The sequence below is a fragment of the Mercenaria mercenaria genome, chromosome 11 (assembly GCF_021730395.1).
Source record: "Mercenaria mercenaria strain notata chromosome 11, MADL_Memer_1, whole genome shotgun sequence".
NCBI classification, from domain to species: Eukaryota; Metazoa; Mollusca; class Bivalvia; order Venerida; family Veneridae; genus Mercenaria; species Mercenaria mercenaria.
Genome location: NC_069371.1, coordinates 37,697,115 through 37,714,057, shown reverse-complemented (window position 1 = coordinate 37,714,057; position 16,943 = coordinate 37,697,115). Strand labels below are relative to the sequence as shown.

Here is a 16,943-nt window from a genome sequence, read left to right as displayed (position 1 = left end):
ATGAAACAACTTGACCCAACCAGGGAACATAAGGTACTAATAGAAAGGGATGGCCATTATGTACCACGGAAGGTTGGTAAAATGGGATTTTTCCAAACCAAACAAAACCATTATCATGTACATAATCAATGAACAGTCTTAGATGATCTTTCTTTCTATATAAATCAACTTCTACAAGGATAGTAACTTTTCCAATGTGAATTCCTCTCCAACTATAACTATTTATGATACTATATAAACATTGTCTGTCTTGGCTAAATTTTGCAGATGCACCCCTGGGATCCATTTTCTTCAGTAAATAATGGACAGAATATACAATGCATTTATTGTATCCTATTTGGAGAATAGTGTCTGATGACCTGTCATTAACGTGATAATGTATTGACAGGTTTGTCTATATTTGTGTCACTTCTGACATCTAGCAGATAATTTATGTGTTATTCTAAGGCGGACACAAAATACATCTTTCTGCTATTATCTTGAAAAAAAAACCCAAACCTTTAGTCTGCTAAATTTCTAAAATGGACGTGTCCATCATTCAATTTAAACAATACCATTTATTAAAGGGGTGTTCACTGAAAATTTACTTACTGAACAGCGAACAGTGCAGACCATGATCAGCCTGCTGTACCGGTCACAAAGGCAGAATCACTTGCCGGCAGCAGACTAAAGGTTAAACAGTGTAACTAGCACCGGCATTATGATACTTTTTTTTCTTCAAATATCTTATCTTTTGTCATATAAATTTCAAATCATAGGATGTCTTAATGATTGACCATATTGAATACAAGTGAAATCACTGCAAAAAATTGTTGACCAATAAAATATTTTAAGCTTCCATTCTGCCTCTTCTATTAAAACCATTTTTACCTACATACTGTACAGTGTACATGTTTTCAAGAATAAATATCCAGAAAAACTGCTGTCCTAGAGGTCACAACATAATGGTTTAAGTTGTAAAGTCATGTCAGATTACACTTAACCCTTAGCCTGCTAAATTTCTATAATGGACTGGTCCATCTTTCAATTTGGAAAGTACCATTAACTGTTCAAAGGGGTGCTTACCAAAAAAAATACTGATTGAATGGCAAACAGTGCAGACCATGATCAGACTGCATGGATGTGCAGGCTGATCTTGGTCTGCACTGGTCGCAAAGGCAGAATCAATTGCCACCAGCAGGCTAAGGGTTAATACAACCTGAAATTTTCACTAAACTATCATTCAAAGGCTGTCACATTTTCAAAGTGAGAAATTCTGAAATCTTTGCAATACTATTTCCAGATACTAAGTAAATGGCTTCCAATTTGCATGCCTTTTCCAATTTCTTTATTTATTTATTTATTTGGGTTTTACGGCACACCAACACAGTATAGGTTATATGGCGCCAAACAGGACTACAAATTTTGGTTTCGCCTTTTCCAAATGATCTATGAATGGGACTGAGACTTTTACAACTGAGAACAATATATTGTATAACATGTATCCAAATTGGGATCTGACATTGAAAGAGAAGCTTATTTAGTAATGCCTTAAGGTAGCAGTAAAAATTCTGAAATTCTTTTTTTTGTCAGCTTGAACACTGAGAAAAATACTATTTGCCATTACCACCGATGCTGAACTTTGGCCTCAAAAACACTGAAAGGCCAGAAAAAGAATGAAAAACTAAAGATATGATCATGGAAAATTGATTTCACAATCCTAATAGCTCAATGAATCTCTGACATTGTAACATGCATGTTATAACATTTCATGGCTTCTGAAGTTTCAAATACTAAGTGCATAACCATGTTGCAAAAATTACCGACACCTCAAAATAACCCAATCCTCTCCATATGGAGGCTTTTTGTTACACACCCACATTTTAAAAATACACGCAATTGGTTAAGGCTGTAATAGTAATACAACCCAATTTGTTTTTTTCCCAGCTGAAAGTGTGACATTATTATGGGACAATATAATATTGTTCGGTCATCATAATAAATAAATCACAGCTGTGCACTGAAAATGAATATGACACAAAATAGGTAAACTTTTAGCAGATGTTATTTTAAAACCAAAATCATAATCATAATATGAGCCGTGCCATGAGAAAACCAACATAGTGGCTTTGCGACCAGCATGGATCCAGACCAGCCTGCTCATCCGCGCAGTCTGGTCAGGATTCATGCTGTTCGCTTTCAAAGCCTATTGCAATTAGAGAAACCGTTAGCGAACAGTATGGATCCTGACCAGACTGCTCGGATGCGCAGGCTGGTCTAGTTCCATGCTGGTCACAAAGCCACTGTGTTGGTTTTCTCATGGCGCGGCTCATATGTTAATTGCCTTCAATGTGTATGACTATATCACTTGGGCTATAATTCCCATGCATTTCAACTTCAATGATTTTACTAAACAATAATTTACTTTTTAGAATATATCAATATGCTTCTGGCCAAATTATGGGTGTCATTGACAAATAAATATTGTGTCAAGCCAAGAAAATGTTATCATATATAACAAATAAACAACATCATACTAACAATCTACCCTTAGGGGAGTTAACATATTTACATGTACCTTCAGATGACACTTAATTTAAGACAAAAATAAAACACAAGAAACACTCGAAACTGCAACTGACCTTCATTATAATTAATTAAGGGATACTTAATTAACTTCTGTGTGACAACGACCCTTTCTCCAGGTATGCTTACTGGTGACAAAATGCTGACTTATTCAGTGAGAAATAACCTGACATTTAATCATGTATTGGTAAATCTTTTTAACTGTTTTTTTTTTTTTCAAACTCATGACATGGATAATACTAATGCTCTTTCACCATGACTCCAGAAATGTCAAGAGACCATGGGACTTCTGACACAGTATTTTGGGACAAGGATTCAGTGTATGGCACTGAAGTTGTGTAGATGTACATAGCAAGTGCAATGACTTGAAATCATAATCACTCCCCCCCCCCCCCACCCAAAAAAATCACATTATCTTTTGATAAGCACTCCCCATTGAAATATTGAAATATAAAAGTACATTAAGTATAACAGCAACTACACAATTTCAGCATCACAACAGTTACTGTCAAACATTTAAATTATGCCAGACAAAACTGAGCATGGTTTAAAACAGCCTCAGTAAAATGTTGTGCGTACCAAACTTCAAAGTGTTTTATACCTTAATTGACTGCTTGCTTTACTTTATCAGATACTAATAAAATAGCTCAAATTAAAACCAACACTACCAGATAGCAACATCAATAGAAAAACAACTCTTTGCAGACTTTGTTAAAGGACACCATAATGAGAAAGAATTACTTATGTTTCTGGCATTAAAAGGACTCCATGGTTACATGGTACATCAAAACATATATTCATAAATTTGATACAACCTCTAAGGCATAGACAGTTTAATAAATAATTCCTTTCTTACTATCCATCAATGCTGTATCATCAAATATGACATTTGGGAGCTATAAACTCATTTTCATGAAAATAATATTGTAGAAGATGTCTTTGCAAAATGTGTATCTACTGAAAAAAAAAGGAGCGATTCCATTCAAATTTGAAAATTTAAACTAGAGCTATCATTAAAGGCGATTAACATTCCTAGGCACTGCTTTTAATATTGGAAAAGTAAAATATTCTGACCATGACCTTTGACCTTAAACTGTGAACTTGACCTTGGACTTTGTGACACAGGCTGTGTGCTTAGCAAGTTGTCTTAACAATGTTAACAACTGATAACAATTTCATGAAAATCTTGCCAGTGGTTAAGATGATATAAAGGCAACATAAAATAAAGTTATTTGACCTTTGATTTCCAAGTATGACCTTGACCTTTGACTTAGGTCATGGATATATCTTGTGATATTATGACAAATAGATATATGAAAATCTATGAACAGGTTTCAGAGGAAAGCCTCAGAAAGGGAATTACAGAGGGGACAACAGGGACTTGCATCCATGTACTTTGTATGTTAGGGTATATTATGACTTTATAAAAAAGAAATCTGAAAGCATGTCAGTAATATGCATTATTGTATAACTTATGACAAAATAATATCAAGAGGTTATAATCTCTGAAAAATTACTGAAATATTCACCCATAATTTAACATCCCACACAAACACCAAAATAACAAAACATGCTAATTTCAAAGAATATAATAATCTCCAAAACAAAGTGAAAACAGGTTCAAAGAGATATAGGGTTATTGCAATGAATTTAAAATAAACTTACAGAAACATGAAAATACAATAGTAATTTTGGAAATAAATCTACCCTACAAACACAAAAATTATATTTGTTTGGAGACTATTTCTTCACTTGATTCCATGCCATGTATTATACTGCCCACAGAGATAAAAACAGTAAGTGTGTAGCTTCACATGCCTTTAGAATGCCCTAAGAAAGTTTTGATGAACACCATTTCTTTGTTCCCACATTTTTATTTTACCAGGATCTTTATTAATGTAGTAGTCTCGGTTAAACATGTAATCGTATTCTTCTCCTAGCCAATCTGGTTTACGGCATTCTTCTCCCCTCTCGCAAGCAACTGCCAACCAAATACTGTCCTCATTTTGCCTTTGCTCCAGATCTTTTTGATTCTGACGATCCCTTTCTTCAACAGAAATAACACTAGCCATTTCCATTTCCTTATTGTTAATTTCATCCTCAATGCTCCATGAATGCTGTTCCAAACCTTTCAGCCGAATTTCATCTTCTCCAGACTTAAATGTACTAGTATCTATAGAACTATCTTCAGTATCTGAGCCTACATTTTCTTTTTGAACTGATTTGACATCTTCAGTATGATCCACCACATTTTCGCTACATGTCTGTTTCATATTTTCATTTACTTCATTTAACATTACACCAATATTAGAATGCACCTTCACAACAAGATTTTGCATGTTTTCTTCAACTGCTGCAATATACTTTCCTATCTTCTCCATACTTTCCTTTTCCCTATTTATCAAATTATCATCTATATTCTTGATAACATTTCTCATATAAGTTTCAACTTCTCTCTCAAACACTTTCAGACTACCTTCAACTTCTTTTATAGAGAGCTTTATGCTTCCATCAATTTCTTTTTCCCTCATCTTGATTCTGGTTTCAACGTTAGAAGCTAGACCTTCTAAATTCTTGACCACTTTTGTCTCTGCTTCTTTAACATTTTCACCAACCTTTGCTTCAAACTCGTCCAGTCTCCTATTAATCTTATCTTCATTGTCAGATAACTGCTTTTGTATGCTATTGTTCAAATTAGTGAAGTTGTCCACTAATTGTTTAAACTTTAGTTCATCAATATTTTCATGTTTAATACATGGGTTTCTACCACTACCATTATCTACTAAACTACAATAATCCCTATCCAGATCAGCTCCAAGTGGTTCATCTGGAAAGAAGTTGTCAATTTGAAAATTATAGAATTTAAATCAACCCTTTATAGGTCAAATTATACCAATGATCTGAAAAAATTAAAACAAAACTTAAAAGTGTTTTTTTTTTCCAAGTACAAAACATAACATTAAGATAGAAAGATTACAAGAAAAACCTGGACCTATCATGTATACATTTTGTATTTTGGAAAGAAATTTTTGCTAAATGGTTTTGGCAATCATATCTTTTGGCTATATACCAACAAAATCTTAATTAGGGGTAAAGTTCACATCTTTGTTTTAAATTTTTGCTATTTTCTGCTGATTGTGGAATCAAATTTCCATGAGGTCATTCCTGCATAATGAAAATACTAAAACGCTGTAGATGCATGCTACTTTTTTCTTTGTTAGGTTTTGATTTACAATAACACAATTCAGGTACTATAGTGACTTCTACCTCTAGATTGTGGAGGACAACCCAAGGTGCTCCTCTGGTAATTGTTTCAGGCATGGAAGAGCACCCGAGTAGAATCACGGACCTTCAGTAAGCCAGCTTGATAGCTTCCCCACAAGAACAGTCTATACACCTACACTGGCGAAAGTCTGGAAGATTTCTATTCTAAGTTGTTTTTAAAATAAGTTAAAACTATAGTAGCAAGCTAATACCATTTCGATGAGCAAAGACATGTTCAAATGACTCCTACAGTTAAACATTTAACTGTACTGTGATGAATATTTCACCAGAGTTTAAGACTAATTCGAACACTGTGATGAATATTTCACCAGAGTTTAAGACTAATTTGAACAAACAGTTTACAAAATGCAAATTGCATTTTTGACAACTTCTTTCAATGTAATATATCATGTAGCAGATAAAATTTAAGTACGGACTGCAAACTAAAATACCACAAACTTTAATTTTAAAATAAAATATCATGATAAATAGCTCTTCTGCATTTCCTTTAATGCTAGAGACTCAATAATGATGCAACTGGACAAATATTGCATTACATGGAAGAATTTTGTTAACAAGCATTCCAATAATGTTTTCAATGAACTCAAATGCAGGATGGAAGAATGGCTTTTAGACATAATTTAACTGGTCATACATATATAATAGTAAATTAATTCATTCTAAATAAACTTGTCCAATAACTGATTAAGATTACGAAGAAGGCCTTGAGTAACAAAAATCAAACATTGCCAAATCATAGAAAGAAAGATTTGTTTGACATGAAAATTGAACAGCATGTAAAGGATGTATATTACTTTACGAAACAAGTGTCAGTATACTGATATAAACACTGACTTCCAGAAAATGACTGCCTATAGGGACCCCACTTCCGGACAGTCAAACGCCTTTAAAAACTCACCATTTTCAAAGAACTGTTACACATGTTCGTTTTGATGCATTTGCAATAGCGTGCGAGTGGTGAAATTTCACATAACAAGGTGGAACACAGTTTTCAGCAATTGTTTATCTTTATTTCTTTACAAATGGCATTTATTTTCATAGGGAAACAACTTTTTCTTGACGATTACTTAAAATAATCGGAAAAAGTTGTCTCCCTTTGAAAATGAATACCATTTGTAAAGAAATAAAGATAAACAATTGTTGAAAACTGTGTTCCACCTTGTTATGCGAAATTTCATGACTTGCACGCTATTGCAAATGCATCAAAACGAACATGTGTAACTTTTCTTTAAAAAATGAGTAAGGCGTTGATGTCCGGTGAAGCCTTCACCTTTCCGGAATCATGTACCCAGTTTTGAACTAGTATGACGTCGTTTTTTTTTTCTATTATTTGACATAGTGACCTAGTTTTTGAGTCATGTGACCCAGTTTTGAACCTGACCTAGATATCATCAAGAACATTCAGACCAACTTTCATACAGATCCCATGAAAAATATGGCCTCTAGAGAGGTCACAATGTTTTTTCATTATTTGACCTACTGACCTAGTTATTGACGGCATGTGACCCAGTTTCAAACTTGACCTAGATATCATCAAGATGAACATTCTGACCAATTTTCATGAAGATCTTGTCAAAAATATGGCTTCTAGGAGGTCACAAGGTTTTTCTATTTTTAGACCTACTGACCTAGTTTTAACCACAGTTGACCAGTTTCGAACTTGGCCTAGATATCATCAAGATGAACATTCGACCAACCTTCATACAGATCCCATGAAAAATATGGCCTCTAGAGAGGTCACAAGGTTTTTTCATTATTTGACCTACTGACCTAGTTATTGAAGGCACGTGACCAGTTTCGAACTTGACCTAGATATCATCAAGGTGAACATTCTGACCAATTTCATGAAGATCCATTCAAAAGTATGACCTCTAGAGAGGTCACAAGGTTTTTCTATTTTTAGACCAAATGACTAGTTTTTGACCGCAGTGACCCAGTTTCAAACTTGACCTAGATATCATCAAGATGACATTCAGACCAATTTTCATACAGATCCCATGAAAAATATGGCCTCTAGAGAGGTCACAAGGTTTTTCTATTATTTGACCTACTGACCTAGTTTTTGAAGGCACGTGATCCAGTTTCGAATTTGATCTAGATATCATCAAGGTGAACATTCTGACCAATTTTCATGAAGATCCCATGAAAAATATGGCCTCTAGAGAGGTCACAAGGTTTTTCTATTATTTGACCTACTGACCTAGTTTTTGAAGGCACGTGATCCAGTTTCGAACTTGATCTAGACATCATCAAGGTGAACATTCTGACCAATTTTCATGAAGATCTTGTGAAAATATGGCCTCTAGAGAGGTCACAAGGTTTTTCTATTTTTAGACCTACTGACCTAGTTTTTGACCGCACGTGACCCAGTTTCGAACTTGACCTAGATATCATCAAGATGAACATTCTGACCAATTTTCATAAAGATCCCATGAAAAATGTGACCTCTAGAGAGGTCACAAGCAAAAGTTTACGCACGGACGCACGCACGGACGGACGCACGGACGACGGACGCTGCGCGATCACAAAAGCTCACACTGTCACTATGTGACATGTGAGCTAAAAATGGTGAGTTTTTAAAGGCGTTTAACTGTCCGGAAGTGGAGCCCCTTTAGGCAGTCCTTTTCCGGAATTCAATGTTTTTATCAGTATACTGACACTAGTTTTGTAAAGTAAAATACATGTTTTACATGCTTATCAATTTTCATGTCAAACAACTCTTTCTTTCTATGATTTGGTGTTGTTTGAGTTTTGTTTCTCAAGGCCTGATTCTCATCCTTAAGATCCACAGATAAAATTATATGTAGGGGAACAATCCAAAAGGTTGGAGGTGAAGGAGAATTAGGTAGAGGACTAGGGGTACATAATTATATCAACAATAAAACAGGACATGTCCCAGATACCAGCATTTCCCTTATTTTTAGCCAGTTTCATGATGACAATATTAACAGGCTGTCAGCTAGCTTCAGTAAAGGCAGATGTAAAAAAATGTTGTCAGGAGGATTTTGAGGCAAATAATAACAAATTTAATACTGAACTATGTAAAGATAGTAGGATATGATGTAATTTTATTGTCTGAAAAAAAAGGTGTTTTGCTTCATTTAAATTCAAGCAAATTATGACCCTGTTTTACTTTCATTATAGGACATAAACTAAATCAAGATCAATCAAAATTTATAAAACCATTAGATTTAATGTTTCTTTATGACAGTAACAGGTAAATCTAGGTCATAATGTCCTCATTAAAACAATGAACCTGTTTAAGGTACTGGACCTGAAGTGACAAATGGCAATTTATGTATGATGTACTCGCTAAGTCACATCTGCATCAGAAGAATGCCAAATTGCATTAAGGAAATTGTTTAGTGTCATTAGTGTCCACTACCTCAAAGCGTATGACTTAATTAAACAAGAAAGAAAAAGTATACATCTTTTTACACATGCTTCCTGCAAATTCTGACTTGTGTCAAGTTTGCAAACTATATAGAAAGTTAATACAATCACATGCCCATAACAATGCCAGCCAACAGCCTTGTTCCAGTTCTATACTGAATAAGTATACCCGCAAAACTTAAGGTTCCATTTATGTGCCGAAAAAAATGTAATAAGCAATGTATAAGCCACACCAGCAGTATAGGGGAAAATAACTGTAACTAGCTGCGGTTCTAAGCAACATTACGCTGGATACCTGGCTTTTCATTCTTGTTCAAGACTGGTACTTTTGGTGGAATTTTGTACGTGGTGGGAATTTCAAACTTGGCGTGCTTGTCATTGTCTATAGGGGCAACAGGCTCTGCATTTCAAAGCAAAAAAAAATTAGTGTCATACACTGAAATTTGGCCACAGTCAAGTCCTCTAGACATGCTTAATTCTGCCTTACTGCACTTGTATTGTATTTGGGCAAATATGAACTTAGGACTATGTGTACACGATTAAAAAATTATCAATTTAATTTTCATAGAAGATGAATCGATTATACACTTAGTATATAAATATTAATAATCAATCAGCACACAATAATGCTAGTACTGCACATCAGTATAAATCATGTTAACACACTATTTATGAAAACTGCTCAGAGAGATTTACAACACACCATCAAAAGCAAATAGAAATATTTCAGAACTAGAATACTATTAACTGTGGCTGCAGCAGCAAATGTACCTTAGGCCTCCTAAGCCAATTTATTAGCATAAAGATTTATAAGTACAGTTGAAACTCGATATTCCAAACTCGCTATCTCAAATTAAAAAAAATTCCGGCTATCTCAAACTCAGTCAAAGACATTTTCAAGTCCCATTCCAAAAAACACATGCATAAAATTATCATTTTCAGTCAATTTTTGAATGTCTTAAAGAAAATGTCTGGTCCCTTGGAATTCAAGATACCAAGTTTCAACTGTATATCAGCAAAATTTACTGTAAAATCATTTCATTTTATGGGCATTAAATTTTGAGGTTTTTGCTAAAAACGATTATTTCATTCTTAAATTTATGATTCCCACTTCTGAAGATGAAATGATCTGGAATGTTATTTTTTCATTGGGATTTAATTTTATGGACTGGAATTTTATTTGTTTATTTGGACTGCAACCACACAAGCTAGACCTCCACAAATATTAATGATTTTACAGCATACAACATAAAGACTGGGCCGACTTTCTGGACAGAAGAAAATCTTGTAACTGTATGACAAGTAATAAAGAAAGAACATTCTATTCATGCATTAAAGCTACTTATTCACAGATAGGTAATTCTTCTCTCATAATATATATGTTTATTATATAGAAAGAAGTAAATGCAGGCATAAAATAAGGGCTAAAATCCCCTTGATGATTTAATTCCTACGGTAGTGAACAGTAATGGCAGAATATTATGTCTCATAGTCATAGGTGAGAAAACTACATACATGTATCTGTGAACAAGTTTCAGTCAATGACCTGAAATTAAAAATGACTATCACGCAAGCCAGAGAAGAATTATTACACATCTAAAAGACTATACACATTATTCTAAAACACCAAAGCTCTCCCAACATGCTACATCAACTAACCTTTTGGTAAAATCCTCTGTAGTAATGAGCCACTGTCTGCTTTCTTTTCTTTCACCTTGTTATTAGTGTTACAATCTGTGGCTGCGTTGGTAGCACAGTCTGTGTAGTACATGAGGAGGACGACATCAAGGAGGAACCAGACAAGAGATGTGGCCAGCACGATCTTGCAGTACTGGAGCTTTAGTCGACTTACCATCGTGTAATCCTTATACTGTAATAACAATAAAAAATCTATTTTAACAGTTATGAGTACTTTACTCATGTTTACATGTACATCCTGTTACGGATCAGTTCTTAAGTGCCTCATACATGTTAAATCCTGTTCAAAGCATTGAAACACAATAAGTTTCACAAAAAATATAGATTGTATTATATTAGCAGCAACTTTACTGTAAACACTTTAATTCAGCATAATCTAAGAATTTAAAATGAGAATTCCTTCCATTAAGAACATTTTTCATATTCCATAATTATTAAGTTTTGATTATCTCTCATAAAAATTATATCTATAAGATTCAAACAGAGTTATTCACCCTGTTATTTTTTATTTTCCTATACGTGCTTGCTATTAGGACAGTATTGTTTATACCGTGTTAGCAGTCATTATTTTAGGGAGTACAGACATATTCCTCCAAATTTAAACAGATATAGACAGAACTCCCCTTTGTTTTTCTTAATACATGTACATCGTTTTTCTACTTATTCCATTATTTAACCTGTCATGCTTTTTTAAAGTACGCTTTTTATTTAACAAAATAAAGTGTCTTTTTTTTTCAGCCATACTCATACTGAGCAGTGGGTATTTTGTCAGTCACCTGGGGTGGATGTTGTATAGAAGTGATTTTCTGGGTAATCTACTAAATGCCAAGATAATGCTCACCTATTATGATATAAATTAAGATAGCTGTACATTGAATCTTTGGTTAATGATCTGGTCCGTGGCACAGTGGCATCAGGAAAATTCTGTTCATAATAGAAAAGGTACATAAATGGGATAAAAACAACATATTCTCAAATCATAAACAAGAAAGTGATTAATCCATAATTTGCTCTGTGTGTGTGTAAAATTTTCAACACACTCCCAAAACGTAATGTTTTATAAAATCAAAGCTTTCTGACATCTGCCACTGGGTTAAACTAGAAACACATTCTGCATGCACACGGGCGGAATGTCGAGCCCGTCAGCACCTTTGGCCTCTAAACGTGACCTTGACCGTAGACCTAGGGACCTGGTTCTTGCGCATCACACTCTGTCTCATAATGGTGAACATTCATGCCAAGTTACATCAAAATTCCACCATGCATGAAGAAGAAATGCTCCGGACAAACTTCAATTTGACCTTTGACCTCCAATTGTGACTTTGACATTTGAGATAGGAACATGGGGTTTGTGCATGACACTCCTCCTCATTGAGGTAAACATTCATGCACAATATAAACAAGATTGGTCAATGCATGTCAAAGTTATGGTTGGGAGACTCCAGACGCACGCACATACACCGGCCCGCCAAATGTGACGACTATATTAAGCTCATCGCAAGCGGGCTCAACAAAAATATTTATGTCCTTAATGACCTAGTTTCTGAGCTTGATGACATGGTTTTGAACTTAAACTAGGTTACATAACTTAAAACAGTTACACCCCTGACTCATTATAGAATGGGTACGAGACTTTCACGCTAGAGAACAGACTGGAAACACGTCGTTACGGCAGAAAAGGCTGCTATTTATCAAAAAAAAAACAACACAGGACCATTCAGTCTGATTGGTGTTATTTGGACGCTTTGTAAACAATTAATTACGCTGATTAAAAAACGTACTAATAGAGGTTGCAGAAAAAACATTGTTGCAGCACATACAAACAAAATAGAAGGATATTTTGTTGTTCAACAAAGACAGTTATCTGTTTTTGATGATACAGTGTCACCGATACTAGCTGACATCTTATGGGAGAGCACAAATTGCCGTGAACACACTGTGTTCAACACAGAAATCCAGATATTGTGGATAATCGATCTCTGACTGCATTAAAAATAAACAAGAGCTGTCGGATGACAGCGCGCTCGACTATCCAAGAATTGATTGAAGAATGGGGTCAAAATATTTCCACAGATTTTCAGACAAAAGAAAAAAATGGATTAAACAAACAATTTTCCTGTATTTGTGGATTTCGATTAGTCTTGCACTAAGTGGCAATGTGTGACCATGATGGCAAATATGTTATTAAGTTATATGTTAGGCAAAACATAGACTAGTATGAAAAGTTTAACTAATTTCCAAGTCCAAAAAGGGTCATAATTCAGTCAAAATAGTTGACAGAGTTATGTACACTTGCCTACAGATGGAAATCATGTTGATATACTAGTGTTAACAGTTTCAAAGCCACAGTTCAAATATTTTGACAAAAATTTCCAAGTCCAAAAAGGGCCATAATTCAGCCAAAATAGTTGTCAAGAGTTATGTACTCTTGCCTGCAGATGGAAATCATAATGATAAACAAGTGTTTAAAGTTTAAAAGCCATATGTCAAATAGTCTTGACAAAACATGGACATATACGAAAACAAAACCAATTTCCAAGTTCAAAAAGGGCCATAATTCAGCCAAAAAAGATGACAGAGTTTTGTACTCTTGCCTATTGATAGAGACTATAATACTGAACAAGATATAAAAGTTTCAAAGCCATATGTCAAACACTTTACACAAAATATAAACTGGTACGAAAAACTTAACCAAGATTTCTAAGTCAGAAGGGGCCATAATTCAGCCAAAATGCTTGATGGAGTTATGTACTCTTGCCTACAACTGGATATGGTAATGGTAAACAAGTGTTAAAAGTTTCAAAGCTTTATCTCAAAAGACTTTGTCAAAATGTAGATTGGTACGAAAAACTTAACCAAGATTTCTAAGTAAAAAACTTGGCATAACTTTTGTTTCAGTTGAGATATCTTCAAAATTTAAACTGTTCTGTGTTTCTTTTAAAAGGCTCTTTCAAATAAGTTTAAAATAAAGGTAAAAAAGTAATTTTGAAAATTTAGCTGTGGTTGCTAAAAAAAGGGGCAATAATTCAACCAAAATGCTTGATGGAGTTATGTACTCTTGCCTACAACTGGACATGGTGATGGTAAACAAGTGTTGAAAGTTTCAAAGCTTTATCTCAAAAGACTTTGCCAAAATATGAACTGGTACGAAAAACTTAACCAAGATTTCTAAGTCAAAAGGGGCCATAATTCAGTCAAAATGCTTGACAGAGTTATGTACTCTTGCCTATAACTGGACATGGTGATGGTAAACAAGTGTTGAAAGTTTCAAAGCTTTATCTCAAAAGACTTTGTCAAAATGTGGACTGGTACAAAAAACTTAACCAGGGTGTGACGCCGACGCCGTGGTGAGTAGGATAGCTCTACTTATTCTTCGAATAGTCGAGCTAAAAAAACAACATGATGGAACGAAAGTATCCCAGAAAACATTAAACAATAAAAAATATATCCTTGGTTAAAGATAAAAATAATTAGAACTATAAATTAAAATACCAAACTGGTTTTAGCAAATACCCAACTGGGTAATAATATCATTTTCACCCAATTCAGATTTCCAATACCCAATTCAGACAAAAAGTGATGGGTAAAATACCGTAAATACCCAATTGCACTACAGCAATTTTTTTCCTTCTTTATAAAGTACCCCTAAAAGGACCTTTTCCCAATTGAAAAATGCAATCTTTTTTCCCATTTATCATCCAAAAATTCCCCAAATTACCAAATTAATTTGCATTTTGATGATTACAGAAGCAAAAATTAGTTACAATTGACATTCACCATGATTTAACCATTTAAACAGTTTGTTTGATGCTATTTACATGGAAATAAAGGAAGAAGCATTCTAAATGATGTTATTAGTTAACTATAAAAATTCCCAATCTGAGTAAAAACCCCGCTATTTTTCCCAATTTATCCGGTACCGGACCTTTTCCCAAAAGGGCAAAAAAAATCACTGCACTAGAAGCTTATCTGGAGCTCTGTAGATTAGTTTGAAAATGTACTATGTAGACTATAGAGTGTTAACAAGTTTGTTTGGGAAAAGCACCATTTTTTCAACTGCAATTCAGTTATGTCACAGCAGGCAAATAAGTATGCACTTGCACTAACATGTTCTCTACAAGTAAGTGCCAACTCCTCCACGTGAATCAAAGGTGGAGGACTAATGCTTTCAGACATTTAATGATTTATCAAATTGTCATGGAGAACAAGAACATATACCTTGCTCCAGATTGAACTCAGTGATCCAGTTCAGTTAACGTGATCCCTAGCCACTTCCAAAAAATTCTTTTTCACTTTTTTCTACTGCCGCAAGAGCCTTGGAAGACATAATTTGTCTTCGTGTAATTGTCAGTTAAAAACGCAGTGACTGGGAAACCTATGAGACATGAGCCATAGTCACATAAAAATGAAAAATGTCTCATAAGTTTTAAGTGCTGATGAGCCCTGTGTCACATGGCTAAATTGTATTGAATGCAAAAGGATGAAACTATTTAATAGTGCAAATCTTACACAAAGGAATGTATTCAGTGTGCAGATTCAAAGTGCTTCCAGTGTTTAAAAACATGTTTTAACATCGTATTTTATTCTAGACTTTCATTTTTTGTCAGTTTTCAATAATTTTCTTTATTGACAAGTTGTGAAGCTGTTACAGTTTTAGTTACTATATTTGTTTTTTACTGAGAGCTTCTTTAATCTGAAATATGTACATACTACAATGCCAGTTCCTAGTTTACAAGTCGGATTTGTCCCATAGAAATTTCTGAATGTCACATAAAATTTTTAAATGTCACATAATTTATTGTGTATGACGAGCCATTGTCCCATGGACAAAATTTCTTTCCCAGTCACTGAATTTAAACGTCATGATCATATGACAATATTACAAAGAGATATATATTACATAACTTAATAATTCAATTAATTTCTAAAGAGTCCAAAGACTAAGGATTATTATACAACTACTTAACACTGTTCCTCAACACTAAGTTAGTGAACTGTCTGACAAATTATGAAAGAAATATTCTTTTAAAATACGGTTTAAATACCAATAACTTTTTTCAATTCATAGAAAAATAATTCAAATAAAAAAACCATATGGCTGTTACCTATATATGCATCATATTTACCTCAGTCTACTGCAAAATTATCATTTTACTGCAAAATTATTGATTCCACGTCTACTTTCCAAAGCCGGAAGTTATAACCAATGAGGCTAAAACATTGCTGAATATATTTGATTGCGGATAACAATATCGATATCGTCTTGGCAACACGACTGTCCTATCCGCCTTTCTCTCCTTACTGCGTCACACCTCTCGGCAATATCCGGTGATATGGTTGTTAAAATGCTAAATTAAGAAGTAAAAACGAATAAACAATTGCCATACTTAGTAGCTGTGATACTGCTTTCTTAAGTGGTGGCGGTGGTAGTGGTGGTGGTGGTGTGTTTGTGTGGTGGAGAGGTGGGGGTGGGGGGGGGGGGGATTGTAACCTATTCCATTAGACTGTTTTGTGGGTGGAAAAGGCATACATGATAATATGAAATAAGGTGCTACCTAATAGGCAGTGCTCCCTAGAAAAATCACCGGTGCCCCACAAAAATAAAGAAGTGGGGTGCTATTGCTATGGCTGCAAATATCTGGAATTACGGATCCGTTTTAGACAATTATTATTTACAATTACAATTATTTCCATAATTTCTGAATGCAAAACATGATGTATAAGTTTGTTATGTCTTAGACAGCATTAAAATTAAATCTCGACATGTGAAAACTTGACCAGTATTCTAAACAAAAGAAAGTCAGTACGGTATAGCTAGATATACATCTGCACCAAGATGATGAGAAAAACGTATTTGAATAATTTCTGTACGTACTGTATCACCAATTTCACATAAATTATTATCATAGAAACCAATCACTAATATTATTATATATACTATTATATATTATTCTGTTTGCCTGCTGCGAGATTTTTTGATAATTCACTTGCATATTCATTGA

The 16,943-nt window shown here is 34.2% G+C and overlaps 1 protein-coding gene across 4 annotated transcripts in view; it reads right to left on the bottom strand.

Annotated features, from left to right (window-relative positions):
- LOC123532706 (polypeptide N-acetylgalactosaminyltransferase 13-like) overlaps window positions 1–16,160 on the bottom strand; it is a 54,783-nt gene extending 38,623 nt beyond the window's left edge. For 2 of the 4 annotated variants that reach the window (XM_045314251.2, XM_053517168.1), the window contains exons 1-4: window positions 16,068–16,160; window positions 11,783–11,865; window positions 10,903–11,113; window positions 9,539–9,643 (exon numbers count right to left, since the gene is read on the bottom strand). In XM_045314251.2, coding sequence (XP_045170186.2) covers window positions 9,539–9,643; window positions 10,903–11,098 — 301 coding nt within the window. In that variant the 5' untranslated portion in view covers window positions 11,099–11,113; window positions 11,783–11,865; window positions 16,068–16,160. The remainder of the gene's footprint in view (window positions 1–9,538; window positions 9,644–10,902; window positions 11,114–11,782; window positions 11,866–16,067) is intronic. The other 2 variants (XM_045314253.2, XM_053517167.1) reach the window with 2 other exon arrangements.
- Window positions 16,161–16,943: the final 783 nt, after the last annotated feature.